Source organism: Vombatus ursinus, unplaced genomic scaffold, assembly GCF_900497805.2.
Source record: "Vombatus ursinus unplaced genomic scaffold, bare-nosed wombat genome assembly UNPS02014773.1, whole genome shotgun sequence".
NCBI classification, from domain to species: domain Eukaryota; kingdom Metazoa; phylum Chordata; class Mammalia; order Diprotodontia; family Vombatidae; genus Vombatus; species Vombatus ursinus.
In genome coordinates, this window is record NW_020954551.1 from 36,925,916 (window position 1) to 36,944,888 (window position 18,973).

Below are 18,973 nucleotides of genomic sequence, written 5' to 3' on the forward strand. Positions count from 1 at the left end.
CTTCTTGGACATCCTGTGTAACTTTCTGTATATTTGACATGAAAAGCAGTGTTTATATATGCTGATTTGTAGCATGTGAAGGAAAGAAACTAGTGTACATTCATTTCTCTATAGAAGTTGGTTCATCTTCCATGAATTTCTCCTTTTGCTCTGGTTTTTTGAAATAAGATTTCTAATGAAAAAAATACAACATCATACAAATGTTTTATATTCGATGTCTAATACATATAATTTGGAACTGTTATTTTTTTTTAAAAAACTCTTAGAAACTATTAACATTTTAATTTACAAATATACAGCAGTTTTGAAGGTGATTTGGGGCTTTATATTGTGTTTTGACTCAGAGGGGAAAGAAGAACCTATAAAATAATTAATTTCCATGAACTTAATGTTGTATTTTAATCAATACCTTTTATCTTCTGTGTTTTCAGGCATTTTTCTTGGTCTATGCTTTAGGGTGTTTAAATATTTACTATGAGGAGGTAAGGTATTTTGTGTAGTTCCATTATGCTTACAATTTTCATAATGATAAAAACAAGTGCATTGTTGATCTTCTTTTTGGTTTTACACAACCATCTGTCAGATTTACACTCAACAGACTTGGTGTTCCCTCTCCATGCACCCTTGGTCTGATTACCAAACTTTGGTGTCAGAAGCTAATGTTGGTATTTCAGGCTCTTTCTCCCTCCCAGGAATTGAAAGCACTTTTTCTTACCCAGCAGTCCTGATAATGGCCTCAGAACAGGGGATTTAAATTTTTTCAGAAAGAAAAGTAATCAAGATAGTAGACCAGGAGAGAAGTTGCAGGTCTGTTTCCTGTTTCTAAAAAATTTTATTTTATGAATCTTTTTATCTATTTATTTATTTTGTAATTTTTAGGCAATTGGGGTTAAGTGACTTGCCCAGGGTCACACAGCTAGTAAGTGTCAAGTGTTTGGTCTGAGGCCAGATTTGAACTCAGCTCCTCCTGACTCCAAGGCCGGTGCTCTATCTACTGCACCACCCAGCTGCCCCTTTATAAATCTTTTTAAAAAATAAAATAGTAGTGCACAAATGTACATTTGTGCCTTCCAATTGATTCGTATTTCTGATATTAGAATTAAGATCTAAACCATAAACCAAGTGAACCCCAAAGCAAACTTAGATATTACAGGCTTATCCTGAGTACTATAAGTAGGTGGTTCAGTGAAAATATTGCATTAAATAGAAAGGAAGCATTTAATCCTGTTCAACAACATCCTAATTGTAGCAATATTTCAGCAAACTTTCATGATGTTTCATGTTGGGGTTTATAATGAGAGTGTTGCAAGTTGTCAATAATATTATGCTTGATATATTTCAATTCAATAAACATTTCTTAAGCACCTAATATGTGCCAGGCACTGTATAGTTATTTGTATTAGTTTTGTTGAGGCAAAGTTTCTGTTTGGTAGTAAAACTACCTACTGAATGTACATATTTTCTAAAACTATTGAACCAGAAGTGTACAGAGCATTGTGCATCGTAGGCCCTTACTAAAGGTTTGAATGAATAAACCAGTACAAAACTGAAACTGAAGTAATATAGCATTCTGGTGATTCTGTCTGATCTCTAATAACCTAATTTTAAGTATGTATGCATTTTTAGGTAAACTTTTTGTTCTTATGAACCTTTTTTTAAACAACTATGGCATTTTTATAAACAGTCAGCATATTATAGACCATTTAAGAATATTGAGTTGTTAGCATTATGGGAAAATTATATTAATATTCTTTCTTATGACCTTAGGAGCCTTTAACAATATTAAAACTCTGGGAAGCTTTTCATCTAGTTCAACCCACATTCAGAACAACATACATGGCATACCACTACTTCCGAAGTAAGGGATGGGTGCCCAAAGTGGGACTCAAGTATGGAACAGATTTCTGTAAGTACTTTTGAGTTGGCTTTTATAAGAAAGAACTTCTTACCAAATAATCATCAAACTAAAACCACAGGGAATTTGCTTACCTGTAATCTACAAATATAGATAGCCCTTCTCCCATCACCCCATTTCCCTGATTTGGTTAAGATATAGATGGCACTATCTGAATTTGCCTGGATATGAGATGGAGGGAGGGAAAGAGGGCAAGAAGGATAAAAGAAGCAGTGTGCACTAGAGCAAAGAGCTCAGGACTTGTGGTCTAGAGCCCCGTATTGTAGACCCAGCTCTGACATGTACCAACTATGTCTTGGAGCAAGTCACTTTAAACTCTCCAAGACTCCGTTTCTACTTTTGTAAAATACTTACCCTACAGATCATGCAGAATTATTGTGTGAAAAGTTCTCTGTAAACTTTAAATCTTTGCATGTATCCTCTTTTTCTGTACTGTGTTTAATCTGGTGCAAACTTCTTAAGCACTCTGTACTTATAGGCTGATGAAGTCAGAGATGTGGAGCTAGAAGAGATTTTAGACACCATGTATTCCATTTCCTTTATTTTAACATATGAGAAAACTGAGGCCCAAAGAGATTATGACTTGCTCAAGGTTAAGTGGCAGAGTTGGGATTCAAACTCAGGTTCTCTGACATCAGATCCATTGGTCTGTCTTTCCACTGACTAGTCTTTCAAATGGGGATTCTGTTTCTTACAGTTCTAAGACTTAGGAGTCTTTGATAAGTCATTGAAACAATATAGGTCTTAGGTGTCTTGTCTGTCAAATGGAGGTAATAATACCTGACTTAATTCACAGAGTTATTTGTGTGGGTCAGATAGCTAATAAATGTGAACATGCATCAAACATTACACAAATGTAAGGCGTGAAAGTTTCTTGAGAAGCCTCTCAGCTCTGTCATGTAATTCTGCTGTATATTAAAGATTTTTAAAAATTCTTAATTCTCTCCATTGGAATAGTGAAATGATCCTTTTGGTTATGTGATTTGAAAGAAGATTGTTTCGTGAGCTTAAGAATAAGTTCACGAAACAAAAAGAATTTTGTTTCCTCGCTTGGATTTTGAATTACCTACCTGATCTAGAACTGCCTTTGCTTTTCATCACATGATTGATCATATTCAGCTTGAGATTTGTTTGTCAGCTTTCCAAATAATTATGTTGACTGTAAACTGCAGAACTTTAAGTAATTGATGGACTGGTGGCATTGGCCTTCTCTGGATTACTGCCCATTCTCTTTGCTATTCTCCTGTAATAGTAAACCCCTCTGTGCTATAACTTACATGTCTTAGTCTTTTCAATAGTCAATCATTCTCTAGTTTTGTCATTGACCTGGTATACTTTAAAAGTGATCTTTCCAGCTAACAGAGAAAGATAATGTATCAGGAACTTGCAAATGTTGAGATGCACTGTCTAGCCTCTTTGTGGATGATATGTAGGCTAAAGAAATAAGTGGGGGACCTAATTCAGGAAGCACCTTTTTACTGTATACTGCATATCAAATAACACATATGATCTTGTCTCTAATTATGGCTTTCCTAATGGCTATAGTGCAGAATGGAGTTTTATTGGCAGCCTTTTCAAGTGCGTTTCAACTGTTTTCCTGAGGATTAATGTTGCCACACCTTCAGATAAATTCACATCAACACATATTCCAGTGTTTATGGGCTATTATTTTATCTGTTGAAGTAATTAGTAATAAATACATAAATCTCTAATTGCCTCTTAATTAGCCAAATAAACTTAGGCAGTTTTACAGAATAGGCTTTCCCTGATCTTCCAGGTTGGGCTCCATTGGTACATTTTTAATGTGAGCTAATTGATGTTGCCCTAGTTCTGTCTGGTGCTAAAATGGTATGATGTTGGATATTTATGACTTGTTCCCAGGCACCTTTTCTGTATTGGAATTTGGTTGGCAAGATTTACTCAAGGAAAACTTTTATTTAGTATATCTTCAGTTAACAAGAACACTCTACTCCTCAGCTACACCATGTCATGTAAGCAAGTTGTAACAGATATAGCAACCAATCATTAACCTCTGAGTTTATTTCCCAGTATACTCAGCTCTTTTGCTTTTTTCAATAACAAAAATATGGCTAATTAAAAGCAACAGATGTATTCTACATGCAAATAATTTTTAACCAATTGCAGGTGAATATTTTGATTTTTTTTAATTTGGTTTGCATACATAACTGCATTTTGCTTGAATGGTAAGTAAAAACTAATTTAAAATGGGCCATAGAAAAGAAATCACTGGAAAGGTGGAACCAGGATGGTGGATTAGAAGCAGCAGTACACTGAACTCCCTCAACATTCCCCTCCAAAGAACTTTAAAATAATGCCTCAAATCCTATTTTGGAGAGCAGAGCCAACAAGGTCAGGGTGGGGCATTTTTCTAGCCTAAGAAAACTTAGAAGGTCAGTAGGAGAGGTCTGTGACACTGGGGTTGAGGCCCATTCAAAATGTACACACATGGAGGCAGTGCCAGCGGCAGCAGCCTGGGGAGCTCCAGCCCAGAGATGAGAAGGGGTTTGGACAACTGGTTAAAAAAGGTTTATGGGAGACCTTTTGCTGGCATTGGGTGCAGCTCTCACTGATTGGCAGCTCTATAGTCTGTAGCAGTTCTGGTTTGCAGGTCCATCCAAGAGGAGTGCTAGTGCTTGTAGCTTCAGGGAAGGCAGGGCCCCTTCATAAGTAAACACCAGAGTGGAACAAGAGAGCAGTGACCACACTGCTAATCTCCCCTAATCATACTATTTTGGAAGCACCAAAAACTTGGAGACCCCCAGAATCAGCTCTGAAAACAGCAGCTTGAAAAAGCCTGAATCTTGGGACAGTGTTTCCCCACCCCCAAGTGAGCAGAGCCCAACTTTAACATAAAGTTCAAAGCCAAGAAATAGGCTGGGAAAATAAACAAACAACAAAAAAATAATTTGACCAGAAAAAGTTATTCTGGTGGCTGGGAAGACCAAGACACAAACTCAGAAGACAACAGTGTAAAAACAGCAGCAAGCAAAGCCTCAAAAGGAAAAAATACCAGTTGGACACAAGTTCACCAAGAATTCCTGGAAGAGGGGCAGCTAGGTGACACAGTAGATAGAGCACCCAGCCTGGAGTCAGGAGGACCTGAGTTCAAATCTGGCCTCAGAGCAGACACTTGACACTTACTAGCTGTGTGACCCTGGGCAAGTCACTTAACCCCAATTGCCTCACCAAAAAAAAAAAAAAAGATTCCTAAAAGAGTTAGAGAGATAAGTATGATAAAGGGAAAAGAAATGAGAGTGATGCAAAAAAAATTATGAAAAGAGAATTAACAGCTTAGTAAAAAAAAATACTGAAGAAAATAACACCTTTAAAAACAGAATTAGTCTAATGATAAAAGAGGCGCAGAAATTCACTGAAGAAAAGAACAACTTTAAAAGCAGAATTGGCCAAATGGAAAAAGAAGTATAAAAGCTCACTGAAGAAAATAATTTCTTAAAAATTAGAATTGGGCAAGTGGAAGCTAATGATTCTAAGAGACATCAAGAAATGAAACAAAACAAAGTGAAACAAATGAAAAAATAAAAGAAAATGTGAAATATTTCGTCAGAAAAACAACTGACCTGGAAAGGAGATCAAGGAGAAGTAATTTATGAATTCTTAGACTACCTAAAATCTGTAATAAAAAAAAGAACGTAGACATATATTTCAAGAAATTATTGCGAAAAACTGCTCCAGTATCTTAGTTGCAGAGGGTAAAATAGAAATTAAAAGAACCCACCAGTTACCTCGTGAAAAAGATCCCAATATGAAAATTCCCAGGAATATCATAGCCAAATTCCAGAGCTCCCAGATGAAGGAGAAAATATTGCAAGCAGCCAGAAAGAAACAATTCATATATTGTGCAGCCACAGTCAGAATCACACAGAATTTAGTGGCTTCAACATTAAAGGACCAGAAGGCTTGGAATATGATATTCTGGAAGGCAAAGGAGCTAGGATTACAACCCAAGAATCACCTACCCAGTGAAACTGAGTATAATCATTCAGGGGGAATGAATCTTTAATGAAATTGAGGACTTTCAAGCATTCCTGATGAAAAGACCAGAGCTGAATAGAAAATTTGACATTCAAACAGAAGACTCTAGAAAAGCATAAAAAGGTAAACATGAAAAAGTAATCGTATGGGACTCAATAAAGTTAAACTGTTTATATTCCTGTGTGGGAAGATGATATATATAAAACTCCTTTAGAAGAACTTTATCATTATTAGGGCTAAAAAGGCGTTTACATGGACAGAGAGCATGCTATGAGTTGACTATGTTGGAATGATCTCACACACAAAAAAAATGAAGGGATGAGAAGGAAGAAGCAGAATGGAAGAAATTTTTCTCACACAAAAGAGGTGTACAAGGAAGAGCTTTTACAGTGGAAAGGGAAATGGGGGAAGGGGAAAAGAAGTGTTTGAACCTCACCCTCATCAGAAGTGGTTCAAAGAGGGAAGAATGTATCTATACATTCAGTTGTATATAGAAATCTATCTTACCCAATAGAGAAATAGGAGGGGAAGGGAGTACGAGAAGGGGGAGGGGGAACGCAAAAGGGAGTGTGGAGTAAGGGAGGCAGTGGTCATAAGCAAAACAGAGTTTTGAAGAGGGACAGGATAAACAGAAGAATCAACAGAAGAGAAGAGGATGGAGGGAAATACACAGTAATCCTAACTGTGAATGTGAATGAGATGAGCTCACCCATAAAACAGAAGTGGATAACTGAATGAATTAGAAGCCAAAATCCAACAATATGTTGTTTACAAGAGATACACTTGAAATAAAAAGACAAACATAGTTAAAATATAGGGCTGGAGCAGAATCTAATATGCTTCAGCTAAAGTAAAAAAGGCAAGCATAGCAATCATGATCTCAGACAAAACAAAAGCAAAAATAGACTTAATTCAAAGAGATAATCAGGAAAGCTCCATGTTGCTAAAAGGTGTAGACAATGAAGTAATTTCAAAAAAATTTTACAGCAAGTTTCTGTGATAAAGGCCTCATTTCCCAAGTATATACTGAATAGAGAACTGAGTGAAATTTATAAAAATAAGAGTTATTCCCCAATTTTTAATGGTCAGAGGATATGAACAGGCAGTTTGCAGAAGAAGAAATCAAAGTTATCTACAGTCATGTAAAAATGCTCTAAATCATTATTAATTAGAGAAAGGCAGATTAAAACAACTCAGATATCCACCTCAAACTTATCAGAAATGACAAATGTTGAGCCAATGAGGGAAAAAAATGGGTCCATTAATGAACTACTGTTGGAGTAGTGAAGTGATCCAGCCAATCTGGAGAACAAATTGGAACTCTGTCCAGTGGGCTATAAAACTATGCATACCCTTTGACCCAGCAATACCACTATGAGGTCTGTATCCCAAAGAGATTAAAAAAAATTAAAAGGACCTTTATGTACAAAAATATTTATAGCAGCTCTTTTTGTGGTGGCAAAGAGTTAAAAATTGAGGGAATGGTCATGAATTGAGGAATGGATGAACAAGTTATGGCATATGATTGTGATGGAGTGCTATTGTGATTTGGTGATTTAAAGCATTGTGCTTATAAGGAAAACAGCCTGATAGTATGTAACCAGACTGTTCAGATTGTTCAAGTCAATGGTGATTTAGAGCACTGTGCTATAAGAAATGATGAGAGGGGCTGTATCCCAAAGAGAGTATAAAAATGGGAAAAGGAATACACATGTACCAAAATATAGCAGCTTTTTTTGTGGTGGCAAAAAATTGGAAATTGAGAGGATGCCCATCAATTGGGGAATGGCTGAACAAGTTGTGGTATATGAATATAGTGGAATACTATTGTGCTATAAGAAATGATGAGCAGGCAGACTTAAGAAAAACCTGGGAAGACTTGTATGGACTAATGCTGAGTGAAGTGAGCAGAACCAAGAGAACGTTCTACACAGTAACAGCCATGTTGTACAATGATTAATGTTGATAGACTTAGCCCTTCTCAGAAATGCAGGGATCTAAGACATCTCCAAAGATCTCATGATGGAAAATGCTATCCACATCCAAAGAAAGAACTATGGAGTTTGAATGCAGATAGAAGCATACTTTTTGCTATTTTTTCTCCTTCTGTTTTGTTTTGTTTCCTCTTTCTGGTGGTTCCTCCTGTTGGTTCTGATTCTTCCTTACAACATCACTAATGTGAAAATGTGTTTAATAGGAATGTGTATGTATAGCATATGTTGGAGTGTGTGCTGTCTTGGGGAGGGAGGAGGAGAAAATTTAAAACTCAAGCTTATGGAAGTGATTGTTGATAAATAAAAATAAATAAATACATAAAAAGAAATGATGAGGGCAGTGGATTCAGGAAAACATGGCAAGACCTTTTTGAACTGATGCAAAGTGAAGTGAGAAGAACTGGGAGATCATTGTGCACCAGTAACCCCAATGTTGTAATGATGATCAACTGTGAAAGACCTGACTACTCTTATTAATACAGTGATCCAGGACTCATGATGAAAGAATGGTGTCCACCTTCAGAGAGAGTACTGATTAACTCCCTGAGTTTAGCAAATTGAAGTATTATTTTCTCACTTTATTTTTCTTGGGGTTTTTTGGGAAATATGGCTAATATGGAAATATGTTTTACGTGATTTCACATGTATAATTGATGTATTACTTCTCACTGCACAGAGGAGTGGGAGGAAAGGAAAGAATTTGGAATTCAAAATTTTAAAAGAAAAGAATGTTAGTAAATTTGAAAAAATTTTTTTAAAGAAATCACCATTAATGGGGCAGCTAGGTGGCACAGTGGATAGAGCACTGACCCTGGATTCAGGAGGACCTGAGTTCAAATCCGGCCTCAGACACATAACACTTACTAGCTGTGTCACCCTGGGCAAATCAGTTAACCCCATTGCCTAGCCAAAAAAAAAAAAAAAGAGAAAAGAAATCACTGTTAATTAAATATTAATCAGTTGAATATCAATATGGATAAAAATTAAGTGGATTCCATTCCTTATATCATACACTGCTAAAAAAAAAATTACAGAGGGATCCAAGAGTTAATCATTTTTCTGCTTGGATAGAAAGTATTCAAAATCTGAGTAGCAATTTAATTAAGTGACTTCTGAGTTCCCTTCTTATACTCTTTGATTTTTTTTAAATTCTGTATCCATGAATTATAAGCATATCCAATAAAAAAAAACTTTTAAACATCAAAGCAAATTAAAATTGAATCAAAAGGAGAATAACAGAATATGAGCAATAAGCATAACTGATAAAAATCCTACATTCAAAACATGAATAGAAACATACGATAAAAAGCTAGATATAATTAACCAAATAGTCAAAGGAAAAGTGAATTTATACTAAGTATCTATCTCAAAGTTTAAAAAAAAGAAAAACAAAAACGTGTTGCCTTCATAGACATACTAAACTAACAAAAGTCAATAAAAATTATAAAACCCAATATTCATGGCATGTAGGGAAACAGGTACATTTATCCATTTCTGATGCCACTTAAATTGATTCCATCTTTCTGGAAAACAACCTGATAGCAGGTAACTGACTATTCAGATTGTTCATAGCTTTTGACCAGGTGAGTTCCACCTTGTAGAATGTAACTCAAGGAAGTAATGCTTCATACCTCAAAAAATAAGGTTAGCAGCTATATGGCAAAGTAGATAGAGTACTTGCCTTTGAAGACTGAAAGATATGATTTCAAATCCTGCCTCAGACCCCTAGCAGCTGTGTGTCCCTGGGGAAATCACTTAAACTTTTTTAGCCTCAGTTTCCTCACCTATAAAATGAGTATAATAGTACTTACCTCATAGGGTTATTGTAAAGATCAAATGGAATAGTATATGTAAAGTACTTTGCAAACTTTGAAGCATGAATTTATACAAAAATGCCTACAGTGGCACCATTAATAATGGTGGGGAAAATACAGGTAACCAACATGCCCCAAAGTAGGAGAATGGCTAAGTTAAGTCTGATATATTAACACCAAAAAATACTATATGGCAATGATGTGCTCAGCAACTGTGGCTTGACCTGGAAATATGTATGTGAAATAATATTAGGTAAAAAAGTAGAACATACTGATTACAGTGTAGAAGTACGTGTTCCCATACAACAGACATTTGGCTGCCTACTTCTTTATCCGAGAAAATAACAACAAAACAGAAAAGTGTTTGAATGATACCAAGTTAATAATGTTGCATGGGTTGCTGTTTTGAAAATGTTGGTTTTTATGACTAATGTGAAAATATGTTTAATAGGAATGTGTACGTAGAGTCTATATCAGATTGTGTGCTGTCTTGGGGAGGGAGGAGGAGACAATTTAAAACTCAAAAACTTATGGAAGTGAATGTTGAAAACTAAAAATAAATAATTTATAAAAAATGCTGGGGTTTGATATTTTAAGGCTCTTTCATTTCATAGGTGTAGGTATACTTTCCAGATCTCTCTCTTTCTCTCTACACCCTCTCCACCCTCTCTCTCCCTCTCTTTTCTCACCCCCCTTTTTTTTCTTTCTTCCTCTTGTAGCCTGAGACATCAGGCAGATAGTCTGTCTCCAGGTCGTTGCTCAAAGCCTTTCCACGTTTAGTTAGGACTTTCCAGATGTTATTCTCTGCAGACATAGCCCTGAAGTGTCCAGAGTCACCACCATATCAGGCTAAGGCATTGAAGCAGTGCTTGAATAGAACTTTGACTTTTCTGTATGTGTATATAATAATAATAATTATATATTTGTTAATATATTTAGTAATTATATATTAGTAATTTTATATATGCAGAGGGAGAGTTGGTTTTATTAGTATAGGGACTGAAGAGTATGGAAACTGTCTCCCCTGTTTTGTGATATATACTATAAGATTCAGTGACTTGCTTCTAATCCCACAGCTGCTGTGAGTCAGAGGTAGGCCTTCAACCTGCGTCTTTGTAACTGTAAGGCCTTCCAGCCAGTGCCCATGCTATCAGAATTGGATTGTAGTTAACCGACAAAGTCAGTAATCCACCAGTAAATGCTCAAGTTGACCCCTGATTTGTGGGGAGAGAAAGAAAACAAAGTGTCTTTTGACTTTACATTTGAAAACAGTCTATAAATCCTGAACAATTAGGTCAGCAAAATAACATGTTTATGGGAATATGTTTTCTTTTTCTTTTGCAGTGCTTTACCGAAAAGGCCCGCCTTTTTACCATGCAAGGTTTGGAGCTCACAGTTTTGAAAAAGCTGCATTTTGGGATTACATGACAAGGAAATTGACAGCAATTTTAAACTTTGTCAGAGGAATTCTACTTTGACAATTGCTGTTGTCTGTCTTTTTTGGTTTGATTGGTACAGATACCAAATGACTTCACCTTGTTCCAGTTACTTCTTTGGTATTAAAATTCATGTTTTAGATTTGAACATTAATTTATATGGGGGGGGTTAAGTTAATGGTCTGCTTAGCAATTGTTTATCTTAACTTTGGCCAGTACCATTTTCTAAACAGTTAAATGAAGTCACATCCTCATGTTTTATGTAGGAAAAAATATATTATTAGTTTCTTCTAAGAAAGTAAATGTTAAACTCAGTGTGAAAGATTATCACTCAAAGTTGGTAAAAGTTGATGCTTTCACTGACAGTCTTAACAAAATTGAGGGTTGGATGATATACATTTTATTTCATTTGTCAGGAAAAGCAGTACTAGTTTCAGCAGACTCATTTCCTGTTTTTTATTTGGAATTATAATTTCCTTGAGTAAAAGACTCCTTTGTGTGTTTTCCAGTTATTCTGTCATTATTGAGTTGGTTAATGACAGTTTTGAAGGCTCACTTCGGAGACCTTTCAGCTGGAAGTCATTGGCCGGGTTAAACAGAATTACAGCTAATGTCTCCAAGGTAATGAAATGTTAATGAAGTCATTCATGACTGATTTAAATGTGTGGTCCTATCTGAAGAAGTGTTATGTTTGTTAACTAAAGATAACTTAACAGTGTTCTGCCATTTTGATTCTTAAAGGAATTTGCATCTTTAATAAACTCCTTCCTCTGGAGTGCCTTCTAGAAGGTTAGTCTTGCAGAGTGTGATCAGACATTACCTAAGTCCTGATAGCATTGCTTCTCTCTTCAAAAATAAGCTGAGATCCCTTGATTGAATGTATCAGTGTTTTAAACATATTCATGATTGAAGTAATGAAGTTCAGATTCCTTATCCCAGAAACAAGAGATGCTTCCTTGGAAGTCCACTTTGTAAGGTCTACTCTGGATATAGGTGAGAAGCTGGAACACATTTCTGACACAATGCTGTGCCTGTTTCCTGGCAAGCAGGGTTTCACAGAAAAAAATGACTGCCCTGGTGGATAGCCAGAAAAAGCTGAAAGAACCTATTAAGCAGGTTAAAATTTCCACAGGACCTTTGTCTGTGAGGGTACACGAGGATACAAGATACACCAAGTGAGGAGGCCAAAGCAAACATTGGTGAGGAAAAACCCCCAGGGGACCCTACTAAGGCAAAACCACCTAAGGAGGACTATGGAGGGCAGAAGACTAATCCTGGAGAGGCAAAAATCTCAAAGGAGAAGGAAGTTGGGGGGGACGCTAAAGATATAAAACCTGCTCAAGAGGAAGCTGGGAAGCCACGGTGAACCAAAATCCACTAATGAAGAGGCTGGGACCCTTACGAAGAAGATGGCTAAGGCTGCCTCATCTCAGAAGGACGTCCATCGTATGAATGACCGAAGGAACTCAAGTGCCAAGAACATGATGATGATGATTTGGTGGTGTAACCCTCTGACAGGCTAGGAAAGTCTATGTTTAACCACCAGTTATGATGGTTCATTACATCCCACAGACCTTGGAAGAAGCAAGCTGTAATCCTGGCTTTTCTCTTTATCCTGCTATTGACATGCTTTTTTTTTTTTTTTTTTGAGGGCCTATACTCAATAAAAATTACTTTGTTGGAAGAGGAGGAAAAAAAAACAAGCTCCTTGCTCATTAGACAAAGAATCACAAGCTTGGATTTTGTAATCAGTCCCTGCCTACATATGCCTGAGCTGTTGTCCAGCTTGAAGACTTGTAGGAAGGAGCAACCATCCCTTTGGAACAAGCAGGTCTTCCTTATGTCACACCTAACTCTGTTTTTCTGTAGCTTCCTTTCGTTCTCTCCAGTTCTTTTTCAGGAGCCAAAATAGAACAGGTTTGGGCATCTTTTATTCAGCAGCCCTTCAAATATTTGAAGAAATCGATCATATCCCCTTAAGTCTTCTCTTCTCTCTTATAGTTGTGAAGCTGATTTTTTTAATCCAAGTGTAGAGCTTTACACTTGTTCCTGTTGAGTCTCATCTTATTTTATTCAGTCCATCATTTTAGCCTTTTGGGATCTGAACTCTATTATCCAGTTATGAATTCCCCATGAAAGTGTTGTGTTATCAGCAGATTTGACAAACATACCTTCTATGCCTTCACCCAAGTTGCTGATAAAAATGTCCCATTGCACAGGGCCAAAAATAGCTTCCTTGGGGATGCCACAAGAACCTTCCTCCAAGATGAACTTGAGCTATTCATGAGCACTATATGGCCTCAGCCTAGCGTCACCTGTTCTGGATAACTGGCTTTTAGTAATCATTGCTTCCTTCTCCAAATGCTCACAAACCATCTTCTGTGCATTTCTTTCTCATTACACAAACATTTATTAACCACCTAATATGTTCAAGATGCTGTGTTTAATACTAGAGATACACAAACAGAAATCTAAAATCAGGCCCCTCCCTCAAGGAGCTTACATTCTATTATATCTATTTTTTAAGAGTTAGTCAATGAGTTCCATGTACATATACTTCAATATCTTTAGACAGCTCTTTTTCCTTTGCATTAGAACTATTTCTTTTCAAGTCTTCAGTATTTCACAATTTTGAAAACATTGACATTGATTTTTTTTTTCAAACTATCTGAAGAGGGAAGATGCTGAATAATTGGAAAATTCATAGGCAGTTGTATCAAAGGCACTTAAAAGAATGTCAGTAACTACCAATTAAATAAGAGTTTCTTAATGTGGCCATTCCAGCTTAATGCAACTGAATCAAAGCTATTTCCATTGAGTTAAAGAATTTTAAATGGAGAATATTTGATCAGCTTTTGTTACCTATTTCATCCCTTTATTTGGTAGCAAAGATCCCTCCAAATGAGTGGTTATGTAGTAAATTAGCATTCAAGATATAGATAAGAAAAGGAAAAAAAAATACATGCACAAAACTTACATATGCTAATAAAAATTTTAAAGGATATTCTTTATAGCCAGCTGGAGATAGGAGGGATGCTTGCTTCAGTCTTTTAAGTGTTCTTCTAGATTGGGGGGAGGGGAGAGTAACAACTCCCAAAATAACTTCCCATATCTGATGTGTCTTAGTGATGCTCTTATTTTTTCAGTAAGCTGAAAAAGATGGTCTAATTGATGTGGAAGCAAGGTAATATCTATTTGCCTCCATTTCCATATTGTGCTTTGGGATTTTTGAGCATGTTAATTGGTTGAGAAGAATGAGAAGCATAAGATTGGAATGCCTCTTTCCCCAATCTACATGAGGCCAAAAAGTGAAAATGTAGGCAATTTGTGTGGCCATGAATATTCCCAGGGAGTTCCATCTCTACACTGCTTATTAGACTTCTGGGAGCCAAGATGGCAGAGTAAGCAGTAAGTCGCTCTCACCCTTTCTTATTGACCTTGAAAAACCCGGAGAATATTGCCCCAGGAAAAATCTTGGAATAGTGGAGCCAGCAGAAAGACTAGATACAGCAGTCTTTTAGCTAGGGAGGCTAGGGGGATTAATGGGAAAGGTCCCTCTTGCTGTGACTGAAGGGGACCAGTACAGAAGGTGTCCCAGCAAGCCAGTGGCAAGGTCCACCTCGGCCAACCAGCAGGAGATTGTGAGCCCCAGGGTGAAGGAACAGGCAAGTGCCAACACCAGACACATACCAGCCACCACCACCAGCTCCAGCTTAGCACCAGGTAAACTTCCAGATGCCTCTAGCCTCCAGCTGCCAACACCTGAAGCCCCTGCACACAAAACCAGTAAGCAGGCCCCTAGCCCCCAGCACAGGAAGCCTAGGACAGTACCCCCTGTGCCCCAGAAGCAGAGATCAACTTTAAAAGCCAGAAAAAAGGCAAACAACATGAGTAAGAAGCAACAAAGAAAAACAGTAACCATAGAGAAGTATCTTGGTGACAGGGAAGATCAAAACATAAATTCAGGAGAGGACAACATTGTCAATATACCCACATCCAAAACCTCAAAGGGGAATATGAACTGCTCTCAAGCCCAAAAAGCCTTCTCGGAAGAGCTTAAGAAGGATTTTAAAAGTCAAATAAAAGAGGTAGAAGAAAAATTGAACAATTCCTTTAAAAATACACTGCTTACCAATGCAAGAAAAAAATGACCTTGAGGTATTTTCTCAACTGAGAGATCAAAGTCTTTTTAATAGAGCTTTTTTACAACTTTTCAATCAATAAACAATCTGTAAGGATTTATGATTAAGCTTTTCATATCCTAGTCACCATGCTAAGCACTGCAGATGCAAAGACAATGTGGAAAAATTCCATGACTTCAAGGACTTTACATTCCAAGTGAAAAGACAACATGTACATAGGAATATATAAGACACGTTCAAAGCAGATACAAGTTAACCTTGAATGAGGAGGGGAAAGGGGGGACCAAGAAAGGCCTCCTGCAAAATGTGGTGCTTTGAGATGAGTCTTGAAGAATTCTAGAAATTACAAGATGGGAGGGAGAGCATAGAAGACATGCATAGAGACAGGAGTGTATTGTGTCAGGAGCAGTAAGTGGGCTACTATAGCTGGACCGTAAAATGCATAGAAGGGGAGTCATTTGAGGATACATAGAGAGGGAGGACGGGATCAGGTGGTGAAGAGTTTTAAATGCCAAACAAGAAGAGTAGGTATTTGATCCTAGAGGTAAAAATGAGCCACTGGAGTTTATTGAATGGGATAGAAGGTGGGGATATAGTCAGGGCCTGAGATTTAAAGAAATCATTGTTTGTAGAATGGATTTGAATGGGGAGATATTTGAGGTAGGGAGACCAAATAGGTGAGAGGTGTTGAGGATCTGAACTGTGGCGGTAGTTGCTTAACTGGAGAAGAGGGGACATATGTAAGAGAGATTGTGGAGACGAGATTTGGCAACTAATTAGATAAGTGGGATGAGCTGGAATGAAGAGTTGAGAGTGATAACAAGGTTATAAATCTAGGTGGTTAAAAGGATGATAATGCCCTCTTCTCTAGTAATTGGGAAGTTCAGAAGAAAAATAGATTTTGGGGAAAAGACAGTGAGTTCTTTTATGGGCACATTAAATTTGAGGTGGCTGTGGGATATCTAGTTCAAAATATCCAATAGGCAGTGGGTAATAAGGGACTAGCACTCAAGAGAGATACTAGGGCTCTAAGTCATCTGCATAGAGATAATAACTAAACCCATGAGATTTGATGGGATCACCAAGTAGGAGAATATAGAGAGAAAGGAGGAGCCAGGACTGAAACTTTTCTACTCAGATTCTACATATGAATACTTAAATCAGATTATCTAGGGGGTAAAAATAATTTCCAGTGAACAAGGATCCTAAGTTGGAGGGGGGGAAAGACCTCAACTCTTAATATAACAAGGTGTATTATGAAATGTGTATATGTATTTTTACATTCTATAGCAATATAAATTTGTTTACATTACTGGAGGAAAGATAGCTCTTGTAGTTACAAAACTTCTAAGAAACAATCAGTTAACAAACATTAGAAACAATCTTATGTATTGTAAGAAGGGTTATAGCAAACACAGACGCTGTAAAATGAATTATAGTAGTTGTCATTGAACAGGCTCTACAACACAAATGCATGTGTATTTTCTCTTAAAAAAAAAAAAAGAAAGAAAGAAAACTTTCAGCATAAGCTCCAAGTGTATAAAGAGTATCTATGATGAAAACCTGAAAAGGAAACAGGCAGGCCACAAGTAATATTCTGCAGCAGACCACATCTTCACAGGCAAAGGAAGTAATAGCCCATTAATTGTTTATTGATTTATTTAAAAAGCACTTGACTTGAGCAAAGTATACAGCTTTATAAGACTTTCTTCCAACAAAGTAATTCTTGGGTATGTTAAGATCATGTGAGATTCCTGGATAGACTTAGTGACACAGGACTTTGTTCAGTGATACATAGATAACCAGAATCAAACTAAGCATAGAGCAGAGAGACAAATCCATACAAGTGCCATTTTATCATGGTCATGGAGGAATTCCCTACATAGAGTCTTAACAGAAGAACAGTTCCCTATTGGCAGTGAAGTTCTTCATGTGCTCATGTTGCTAGGTGGCATTTTGCATTTGCGTCAAGCCCCAGAATTCTACAATGCCATCTCTGAGATTAATGACCAATCAAAAAGACACCAGCTTAACAATCAATACAGGAAAAACCAAATGGATGAAGAATACCTATTTTCTGGACTGTGACTTGAAGTTGAATGAGTAGCCCATTTGGTCAGTCCATATCTACAGAAATCAGACAAAGACAGATGAAGCCGATGGACAGTGAACTGGGGACGATGAAGGGAAGAGAAAAAAGGGATTAGCAATTGGAATGCCAAGAAAAGAGGCACTGTAGCATTTTAAAAAGGCACCAAAGAGAACAGAAGAAAACTAGACAAGCAGTACAGCTTTGAAACTAGTGTTGACTTTTTTTATATTTTTTAAAAATTCAAGCTGAGTGTGATAGGTGATTTTATATACAGTCCTCTTTTTCTGGTCTTTGTGTATGGAAATGCTCATGTTTGATGATGATTGTCAAAAACATAACAAAGGTTTAAAATAGAATTTATGGGTTGACATGGACTAACATTGCACAGGATGTGTTTAAACAGTGTGGATGGGTGGTGATCTATACACCTGGAGGCAGTGCCCACCTCAGTGAGACCATGGATCTCTTGAAGTGTGCTTGATACAGGGAAATCACTGCATATGGCATATTTATTTCCTCTTTTTTTTTTAGGATTTGGAGCACAATTTTGATGTTTCAAATTATCATGGATATTTATAGTTGTTATATCTTTGGTTTTGTGACATACTGCCTGTCATGGGTATAGTTTATTTGATGTCAGGTTCTTGGCCAGGAACACATTCCCCCAATTTAACATTGTTCCTGTGATTCATTGTAGCGTGTTCCCTTTTATGACAACAAGGTGTATAAACACATTGTGATGAAAAGGAGAGACTTCCTGTATTTGTAATAGAGTCATCTATGTTTGTAACAAATTGGATTCTTTATAAGTTGTGGAGTTTGTTTTGTTTTTCAACAGGAGCTTCTGTTATGCTATTTGATTAGACCATCTAATATGACTGACAAGGAAATGGAGTCACCAGAATGTCTGAAAAGAATGCAAGTTCAGGTGAGCTGATTCAGATTCAGATTATCACTCAGAAGGTTCTGCTTGTTGAAGGAAATTAGCTATGACATCTGTGGAAAAGCCGAAATAGAAAACCAGCTTTCCCTTTCTTTTTTTTTTTTTTTTCTTTAGGCAGTTGGGTTAAGTGGCTTGACCAGGGTCACACAGCTAGTAAAGTGTGAAGTGTTTGGTCTGAGGCCAGAATGGAATTCAGGTCCTCCTGACTTTCAGGGCCGGTGCTCTATCCACTGCGCCACCTAGCTGCCCCTTGAGCTTTCCCTTTCTTGCCCCTTGGATCTCTCTCCAGTGCTTCTTTCCCTTCTGCCTTCAAACTTCTATGGATCTTCCCCAACCTCAGTCCTTCCTGCTTATCTTCTTATACTCTTTCCTTTGCCAGACCCATTGAACAGTTAGGGTCTATCTGCTGCCAAGATTTCTTCATCATACTTTTCAACATTAACATTCTGAAATTTGGCTCCCAACCATGCCCCTCTTTCTTCTAAAGCTGCTCTTGTGAAGGTTGCTAATAAACAAACTATTCGTTAAACCCAGCAGTCTTTTCTTAAGCCCTCACTCCCTTTGACTTTTCTCCTTGTTTGCCACTGTCAAACCACTCTCTTTTCCTTGAAATTAATTTTCTT

At 37.1% G+C, this 18,973-nt stretch overlaps 1 protein-coding gene across 4 annotated transcripts in view; it reads left to right on the top strand.

Annotated features, from left to right (window-relative positions):
- The window catches only part of TSEN2 (tRNA splicing endonuclease subunit 2), a 43,331-nt gene that overhangs the window by 22,314 nt on the left and 2,044 nt on the right, over positions 1 to 18,973 (top strand). For 3 of the 4 annotated variants that reach the window (XM_027864074.1, XM_027864075.1, XM_027864077.1), the window contains 5 exons: positions 432 to 482; positions 1,768 to 1,906; positions 11,082 to 11,118; positions 11,683 to 11,794; positions 18,246 to 18,335. In XM_027864074.1, coding sequence (XP_027719875.1) covers positions 432 to 482; positions 1,768 to 1,906; positions 11,082 to 11,118; positions 11,683 to 11,794; positions 18,246 to 18,335 — 429 coding nt within the window. Of the gene's footprint in view, positions 1 to 431; positions 483 to 1,767; positions 1,907 to 11,081; positions 11,294 to 11,682; positions 11,795 to 18,245; positions 18,336 to 18,973 lie in introns of those variants that run through there. The other variant, XR_003569251.1, reaches the window with a different exon arrangement.